The 9,505-nt window shown below is 43.7% G+C and overlaps 1 protein-coding gene across 1 annotated transcript in view; it reads left to right on the top strand.

Annotated features, from left to right (window-relative positions):
- Nucleotides 1–271: 271 nt before the first annotated feature.
- The window catches only part of LOC310853144 (uncharacterized protein), a 21,404-nt gene continuing 12,170 nt past the window's right edge, over nt 272–9,505 (top strand). Inside the window, exons 1-8 of the mRNA XM_083757382.1 lie at nt 272–489; nt 1,784–1,855; nt 2,779–2,997; nt 3,471–4,105; nt 4,663–4,886; nt 5,553–5,836; nt 6,836–6,939; nt 9,038–9,135. Coding sequence (XP_083613508.1) covers nt 458–489; nt 1,784–1,855; nt 2,779–2,997; nt 3,471–4,105; nt 4,663–4,886; nt 5,553–5,836; nt 6,836–6,939; nt 9,038–9,135 — 1,668 coding nt within the window. The 5' untranslated portion in view covers nt 272–457. The remainder of the gene's footprint in view (nt 490–1,783; nt 1,856–2,778; nt 2,998–3,470; nt 4,106–4,662; nt 4,887–5,552; nt 5,837–6,835; nt 6,940–9,037; nt 9,136–9,505) is intronic.

The raw sequence follows: 9,505 nt of genomic DNA, 5'->3' as shown, positions 1-9,505 counted from the left end.
GTACACTAAGCATTGTACTGCAGTAGTCAAACACTTACAAGTGAGAAAAGCATGTTCATTGTGTTATGTATAGAAGAGAGAGAGAGAGAGAGAGAGAGAGAGAGAGAGAGAGAGAGAGAGAGAGAGAGAGAGAGAGAGAGAGAGAGAGAGAGAGAGATGGGAAAGGGGGAAGGGGTAATAAAAACAGTAAACTTTGGGGTGGGACTTGAACTCTCTCTCTCTCTCTCTCTCTCTCTCATTCATTTGGGAGACCACATCTGATGAACCGCTTCATGGAAATATGCACATTATAATAAATCAGTAGGCTGCATTACAAACATTTCATTACTAATATAGATTGGATATAAGCTGCTACAAAATAATATAACAAAGTGAGGATCACCTTGCTTGGAAGTTACACCAATGGATACAATTCTTTCAGAGGTTTCTACTGAGGCGACTGGCTTCCATCCCTGCAATGAATGCACAGGATCTGGGCAAAACAGACGGGTAAGGAATACTGTAGATCTGTCCTCACACAGATTCAATGACATCAAATATATTATATATACAATGTGTACACACCTACATGTGCAGTGGCTGACTGTTTAAGTGGGGTTCAAGGACCCGCAGGAGGAGTTGGTAAAAATCATATAAAACCAGGGGTCCTTGAAATTAAAACGTTATATATTTTGCGCTTGTAAGACTGTGTGATACTCCTATACCTTCCTTTATTCATGTATTGTGACTACAGAATAAAACATAGCTGTTCTTCAACAGTAGCCTAGTGCTGGCCGTTCCAGCCTGCTGTCTTTTCCTCTTTTTTTTAAACCCCCAGGTGTCCTTGAGGGGGTTCTAGGGGGTCCCCGGAAAAAATGATTGATAATAACTCAGAGTGTACGGATGGGGTCCATTAGGTTCGACCTCTACACTGTCAGAGTTAAGGGGGGGTGGGGGCCTAATAACTGAGGTCCTTGAAATAATTACAAATACAAGTTTGAGAACCACTGCTTTAAGGGGCCACGTCATCTGTGTGCTTATGCACAAGCTGTCACTGGCTTCGTATCAATGAAGAACAAATGAACAGGAGAATAAAAGCTTTATCTGAGAGGTCACTGAACTCTGAAACACAGCTCTGGGAAAGATGGTAGAGGAGAGGAGAGCGTGCAAAAGGGGAGAAGTGACAAAGGGAGGAAAATAAAAAAATATATACACTAGATAAAGTGGGAGAGCAGATACGACAGAGTAAAGCCTGATTTACGTTGCTCTGGTGACATGCAATGGAAATAGCAGATCTACAAGTTCACAACAATCTGCTATCCTCTGAGTTATCCTTCAGTCATTACTCCCTGGAGTAATGTGTGAAGGAGCTGCACTGACGTAGTCAAAAGTCTGTCCAGCTGGCCTTAATAAATGTATCCATTAGCTACCAGCAAATCACAGCATGTTATTATTATAATATCAATATCATCATGGTTCAACAAAACATGGCATGCTGCTTCCTAATCAAAGTGGTTGGGTGCCACGCAGAATGGAAGGCCTACAACTAAGCTAACCCTAACCCATTGACTAAGCTCTCAATTGAAGTGAATTATATATGGTAATTAAAATAAGTAAAGGGCTACAAAAGATATGGCTCAAATCTGAGAAACATATTCAAACTCTGAAACACACAGAGAACAGAGAGGATGAATTGTTTTCAGTATCCATCTTTCTCCTTCATCCTCATTCATTCTCTGTCAGTCTCTCTCACCTACAGCACGTCTCATACTTGACACTTCTGACATACTTCTCTTCCCTTCAGGTGCACAACAACAATGGCGGCTGCTAGCAGGATGCCTGCTGGTCAAGACTGTATCTACTCCACTGTCAACAGGTTAGGACTGAACAGTCAGAAGGACAATTGAACTTTCTAAAATCATTCTAAAAATGGGATTGGTGCCTATCTATCTCATTGGAACCAACAAACATAATTTCGACATGACGTATAGGCTACTGTATGGTCATGGAAGGTCTTTGAACTTGGGCCTTCCCATTTCCTCTCATTTATTTGTTGAAATAGAACAGTTTGATGAAGCAGGCTCTGGTCCAACTATGTGTTTACGTAGAGAGGTCGGTGAGACAGTGATGTTCGGTCACAGGCCTGTCCTCTGGCATTTTACTCCCAGACTTATAAACCAGGCCTGGATTTTCCCACTGACGCCAGAAAAAGCTCTGAGATGTCCCCTCACAGGCAGTCCCATCAGCTGTACTGGGAATTCACTGGGGCTATTAGTATGCAGTCTTTTGGTCCCGCTATGGACTTGTATACAAAACATTGACATGTCAAGGAAGCCCCCAAATTAGGTTGCAAACCCCCATTTGAAAATATGTTGTGCCACAGTGCCAGGGACCCCCAAAAGAGAAGACTTGAAAATGGTCAATCTATAAGCTCACAACGCAATGCTTGGAAGGTCCACCAAAAAAACAAAACATCTAAAAAGATACAGGCTGAATTTGCCACATCATTTGCTGTGCACCTTCTGGTCCCAGAGAATGACCTTTACTGATGTTGGTGACCCTTTGCCTGGACAGTTTGCCATGAGACTTGCTGAGCGCATGCATGTTCCCCAACTATAAACCATAAACCCTAACTCAGTGGTTCTCAAGGTGGGGTCTGGGGACCCCCAGGGGTCCTTGAAGGGCTTACAGGGGGTCCCCGGCAAAAATGTGTTCAGTTTAACCACTTTAATCGCATTTCATGCAATACTTCGGCTATTCAAGCATACAGTATAAATTATGTATACTTATTTTCTTCAGGTTCAAGAGGGGGGATTTTGGAACGAGACGTAGCCACGTGTCTGCGGGACCCAAAGCAGACGGCCGGGGGACAGAGGAGGGGACACCGAAGCTGCCCTTCAGCCCTCTGGACAACCTCACCAAGCCCAACATGTCCCAGAGGAGGCGGACCACCACGGACCCTCACGGCTCAGAGAACACCCCGCCGGTGGGCGGAAAGGTCTCCAGCATCGGCGGAAAGTAATAACTAATATAAAGTACTTTTGAAATTACGTCATCATATGGCAGCCAGGTCTATGGACTTTTTGTTTTAGGGCACTAAATGACGACGTGAGACGCCATGTGGCCAATATGAATACATCTTGTGTTGTGACTGATTTCGTTTTAGATTTATTATACAATAGCACACTGCATTCATAGTGGCAGTAAATTTGCAATCGTGTGCATGGCAGCCACAGTGGGTCACTGCACATGAGTGCTTTTTTAGTACTAGACTTAAAACTCCATACAATGTTACGTTATACAATCTGTATGGTAGATTAGGTTAATACAATATATAATTCAAGTATATCTGACAATTTGATGACAATCATTTGGAATGGGGGCCTTTGTGGGAGAGTATTGCAACAGAGCATTTTTATATTGTGGTGTTGTGACTTTTATCTAAGTAAAACGTCATGAGTACTTCTTCCACCACTGGTCTGACTCTCCAGGACCCAGCGAGCCAACATCAAGGACAAGATCTCGCAGTGGGAGGGCAAGGAATCCACACATCCACCATCACCATCACCGGGCCCAACCAGTGCTGTGAAGAGGACAGAATCATTGACAAAGACCAAGAGTAACCCCCGTGAGGACCAGAGGGGGGCAATGTACACAGAGACGCACAATCCTGGGAAGGAGAACATCTCGAAGCTCTGGGGCTCAAGGCCTTGTTCGCCTGTCCGGCTGGAGCATACGCTAGTGTTTAAGGAACGCTATGGTAAGCCAGGCCAGAGCCAGGAAGGGGAGAGCAGCAGTAATGCAGCCTGCAAAGAGGACCAGAATCCTGTGAAGGAGAACGTAGGAAGGCTCGGGGGTTCGAGGCCCTGTTCGCCTGCTGAATCCGTGGACAGCAACAGTGGCAAACCTTGTTATAAGGAAAGAGGGGAGAACTGCAGGGGAGTGGCCCCCAAGGAACAGCACGCCGATGGGAAGGAGAACGTCACAAAGCTCTGGGCTTCAAGGCCCTGTTCGCCCGTGGAGGTAGAGCATGCTGGGACGCTTAAGGGCTGTGACGGTAAGCCCAGCCAGAGCGGCAACACGTCCTGCAAAGAGAACCGGCAGCCTGTGAAGGAGAATGCAGCAGGTATAGCGTTGCCGCTGGGGACTGTTCAAAACTCTGACATCCCGTTAAGGCCTATTCATAGTCTGGATTTTCGGTGGTGAGGTGACCACCGCTCCGGTGGTGAGCTGACCACCGGAGCTGAAATAACGTTGAGCGGTGGTGAGTAAAAACAGAGAGAAGGGCTGGAGCGGTGGTGGCGGTGGTTTGCTCTTCACCGCGGCTCGTGACGTCATGTTGTAGTTCGGTGGTCACCCCACCACCGTAAATCCAGACTATGTATGAGCCTTTAGTCTGAACATACGTGGCTTCTGCGTGCAGTTAGGTTTAGGGTTAGGGAATAGGGATAGGGTTGGTAATGAGGTTAGGGTTAGGGATAGGGTTAGTAATGAGGTTAGGGTTAGGGATAGGGTTAGTAATGAGGTTAGGGTTAGTAATGAGGTTAGGCATAGGGTTAGTAACGGGTGGTCGGACTAATGGGAGGTCGGGCTAATTGTTTTCTTAGCGATTATTCTATCCATTACGTTTCCGATGAATTGAACAATGGAGAAGCACGTTTTATGCCTTATATCTGAATGTAGGAATAAAGCTTGTGGGTCCGAGAGCCGGTACGCCGGTGGAGGCCGTTGACCAGCCGACGGGGACGCTGAAGAAGAGCGATGGCAGGAGGACGGCGGAGCGCAGCGACCAGGAGAAGAGGGCCGTGTTCACCCTGTTCCGAAAACTGGAGCAGAATGCACAGAACCACAGCAAGACCCCGGCCGAGCTGGGGAACTACTTCTGCCCGCCGAGCAGGGACAGACAGGTGAGGGTCGGTGGTGAACCATGACTCTGCTTTTCTAAAACGGCTACGGTCTAAAACGGTTAGAAAATCCCCATCCATTGTAAAGTACCCGGTAGCCTGAGACCTCTCGTGGCTTATTGCTTAATTGATACCCGCCCCCCCCCCCTATCCCCCCTCTGGTCATTCATTTTTAGTGGCCTGTGGTCTGAATTTTGTTGGTTTTTCTGGCAGAAACCTCTTATCTCCATATTTGTGTTTTTATTGTTTTGTGTAAATGAATGCCCTACTTGATCATACTACAGTGTCACTCAAAAGACAAAAGTAGCAGATCTACAAATCTAATTAGGGATATGTACATATGGCAGCATGCCATGTTTAGTATTGATAATATTGCAATTTAACAAGATAATTAAAGATGTTAATCATCCACATTAACCCCGCCATCCCTATTTTTGGTAAATTTTCAATGTTTGTCTTGAATATGACTTAATTCGTATGTATGTATTGTAAATACATGTATGTAAATGTAAAATGTAAAAAAATTAATAAAAAATAAATATATATATATATATATAAATAATGAATACCGGTAGCCTAACTACAGATAGATCAACTAGTATATAGAGCTTAGGTGGCTAAGACAATGTCCTCTCCTCTCTTCTGTTTCTAACAAATCCTACTGTCCAGGTGGAGGCCAAGAGGAAGGAGATAGAATCCATGATCAGTCCCTGCGGTGACGCCCGGGACGAGGGACGACGTAGGCGTCCTCAGCTCTACAACACGGAGCCGGGGTCTCCACCCATCAACCCCGTCCCAAAGCCCCAGCGCACCTTTCAGCACCCCGCCCTGCCCGGCGGGAGGAACCTACCCCCGCTGCCCTCCATCTCGCCGCCACCTGCCCCGTCACAGCCCCCCGCTGCCGGGGGCTTCAAGAGGCCACGGGGTGGACGCTACCGGGACACCACCAACAGGTACACGGAGGGAGAGACTGAATGCTGAGGGTGAAAAAGGGACCGTTTAACAGACCTTAATGCCTCATCACATGTTTAATGGTGTACTTTAACAGTACTTTAAAGTTATTTGCAATGAATCCCTCCATATATTTTGTGACCCCAGTTATTTTGTAAGCAAATGTCTTAAACTGGCTTAAAGGTATATTCAGTGATTTCACTTAATTCAAATATCACTTATTTTTTTGTTTTGTTGTGATAATCCTCCCTACTGTAGAGTGTGCTGGCCATATAAGGAGTTCCTCCCTGTCCCCAGTTAACCCCTGGGGGTCAAACAAAAAACCTTAGGTTTCGCTTTTGACTCTATCCTGATTGGACGAAAGGCTGGGTCCCACAGCCAAAAACGAAACCTAAGGTTTTTTGAGTGAAATCACTGAATATCACTGAAAAAAAGACATCAAGATATATCAAGGTGTGACCTTTTTCAAGTGCTGGATGTCTTCAAATATGATTCACTACAGATTATATGTAATTAGAAAATCACCACAATACATCATGTTGGACTCAAAGAGAGTAAAGGCAAATTTATACTTTGCTTGAATGACAATAATAAGGCAAAACAAAAGTGTTGAAAAGACACAACGTTTATTGCATGGCAGTCAGTCCATGAAGCTTAAAGCTGCATTACATAAAGTTTAGTGAATAACATGTTATTTTAACTAATCTGTATCGTAGAGTAGGCTATGGAATACATGCAATATAACTATAGTACAATACATCTGCAGAGGTGATTTGTCTCCCTACTCTTACACTGAGACATTTAGAGTCGACCCTGTTGTTGGGTAGAACAAGTAAGTAGTACTGCCTGAAACTCAAAGTCTCTCTCTGCCAAAACAGGCTTTCCATCTTAGCTCAACAGTATGAATGTGGCTGCTATAGGTTCTACTGTAGTCTTTTAATTCCCAGTACACAAACCTTGCTAATACTTTTTCTTTTCTTTTCAACTGCCCACTGGGTCAGGAAATCCTACGACTTTGAAGACCTGCCCGAGTCTCATGATCCCCCGAGCGGTCTGCTCTTCTCTCGTCGACCGTCACAGGAGCATCATTATGAAGTCATACCCGGTCAGAAGCCTCTCTTTAATCCACACAGCAAAACATCAACAAGCCTTAAAGCCTGATTTCTACTCTGTGTCCTGTCCTCAAATAGCGCGGTTCGGATTCTCAACCTTTCCTGGGTCAGGGCACTAGAAAGCGTTCGCGGCTGCCCGGCTGCCGTAAAGTGGTCAGATGGGAAGCCTGTGTCCGTGTGCATTTTCAGAGCATGTTTATTTTAATGATCAATCAATCAATCAATCAATAAATCAATCAATCAATCAAGTATTCCGGCATGGATTCGATATAATTTAGGGCACTATTGTACTGTTATATTTGTATACTGTAGGCTATCTCACTCATAAACATTGTGTGTATTGTATTATTATATAAGTGTTTCACTGGGGAGGGGACCCCAACATAGATGTACAAATAGATATGTTGTCATCAGTTTGACAAGGAAACAAAATAGAAGCAGATTATTTAGGCTATTAATCCTCGATGACCCTTGGGGTTCCCCAGCAGGCCCACTGTACGTGAGAACAGCTATATGTCCTTTTAATTGCAGGAAGACAATAAACAATGTTTGGAAATAAATCATGAACAAACATGACGTCGCTGTTGGGTGGAAACCTTGTATGTCCAACAAGGTTACTTGTTGGACATACAGGAAATGGAAGAAAAATAACCTTTGTTTGTTCCATTGGATCCAATGTAGTTATTATGTAGTCACAAGCTCTGTTTTTATACCTTTTGCTGGTTCAATATTTTTAAAAACCCACAGAAATACCGTATTCACTTTAAAAATGTAAAAAAAAATGGCGGAAGTAATGTGTCGCAGCGTCTTGTGAGCTTCTAGAGCGGCTATTTTGGCTATTTCTGCTACTTTACGCGACACTGTTGTACGACGAAGTAGGGCAAATTAATTTACAGCAAAAAAAAACAACATACAAAGTTGAAGTATGGAGATACATAATAGGTTTCTGCCCAACAGCAACGGTAAGTCCTACCTCTGTCTTTAAGTCAGGGGATATTAATACAATTCTTCACCAATGCGTTTGTAAAGGTGTATATTAACACATCTTACAATGGTTTCTATTCAGCCACCCTAGGGAATGTTTGACAGCTGCTGAACGTTTGGGTACCATTAACAACCAATATAAGGCAACATTTTCTAAATTTCATTATACTTTAAATAGCATGTGACGTGTCAAACTAGGGTTTTTTCATGATTCTGAACCCATTCCAAGCATTGGTTTTGCACTAAAACACTCCTTGGGCTAAGTTTGGCCATACCCACTTGCCCAAATGTGCTGACCTCATGATGACGGCTATGGCCGTTTTTAGCGCAAGGAGTGTTTTTTGTGCAAAACAAATGCTTAGAATGTATTCAGAATACTGAAAACTCCCTAGTAGTTTGTATGCTACTTAAAGCATAATAAAATGTATAACATTTTGCCTTACATTGGTTGTTAATCTTTCAGCGCCACCTGGTAGTCACCAGTTTAGGCTTTGGTTGCCAATTCGCCCATTATGAAAAAAAGAAATTAATTGTAATTCTATTATGCATGTAATGTGCATGTACACCAAATTAGAGGAATTTTCTAAATATGGATTAAAAAATAAAATAATCCAAGGGAGCACGTCTTGTCACCCGTGGCATCCGGTCCATAATTGGCAATAAAACGTCGTTTATGGCTCTTAACCCATTCTGACCTGAGATCAGATTCATACGAGGTTTCCGCCGGACACACACTGGTCTGATGAACCCATTCTGACCTGAGATCAGATTCTAAAAAATGTCAGTCGCTCTTTTTTTTTCAAAAATAGCAGACCTACAAGCTCGTATCGCGCCACTCGGTGGCGCGATATGAGCTTGTAGATCTGCTATTTTTAAATAGCTAAAGCATAACATGATGCTGACATGTTGGGTGCCCGGTCAGAATGGGTTAATGGTACCCTCAACTCAGCAGCTGTCAAACATTCCCCTAGGGTGGCTGAATAGAAACCAATGTGGCATACAGTGTGTTAGTAGAAACCCAGACACATTGGTGAAGAAATGTCTTGGTAAGAAATGTATTCCCAGGTTTGACATTATTCCGACAATATTCTCGGACTATTTCTACAGACTCGTCTAAAGAGAACCCGTACGAGGACATTGAGGTGGACAGTCAGAGTTCCCAGCAGTCCCTGCCCTCCTCTCCTGGCGCAGACTCCACCATTAAGGTCAGCGACGCACATGCTAAACATGATATACGGTAATATCGTCTCTGTCTGGTTGGGAAAACTCAAAGTCCCCCAAAAAAAAGGATTGACATTCAACAGTAGCAGATCTACAAAACAAGCTTGTGGACATGCTAGGCTACTTTTTGATACTTTTGTGTGACACAGTAGTATGACCAATTAGGGGGTCATTTAAAAAAAAAACCCACAAAAACACAAAGTTAGAATAAGAGGTTTCTGCCAGACAGCAACGATATGATCCTCACATTCTGTTATTTGTCCACTTAAAGGTATATTCAGTGATTTCACTTAATTCAAATATCACTTATTTTTTTGTTTTGTTGTGATAATCCTCTCTACTATAGAGTGTGCT

This window comes from Protomyctophum parallelum, assembly GCF_964188405.1.
Source record: "Protomyctophum parallelum genome assembly, chromosome: 22".
NCBI classification, from domain to species: Eukaryota; Metazoa; Chordata; class Actinopteri; order Myctophiformes; family Myctophidae; genus Protomyctophum; species Protomyctophum parallelum.
This window is presented reverse-complemented; position numbering and strand designations above follow the sequence as displayed.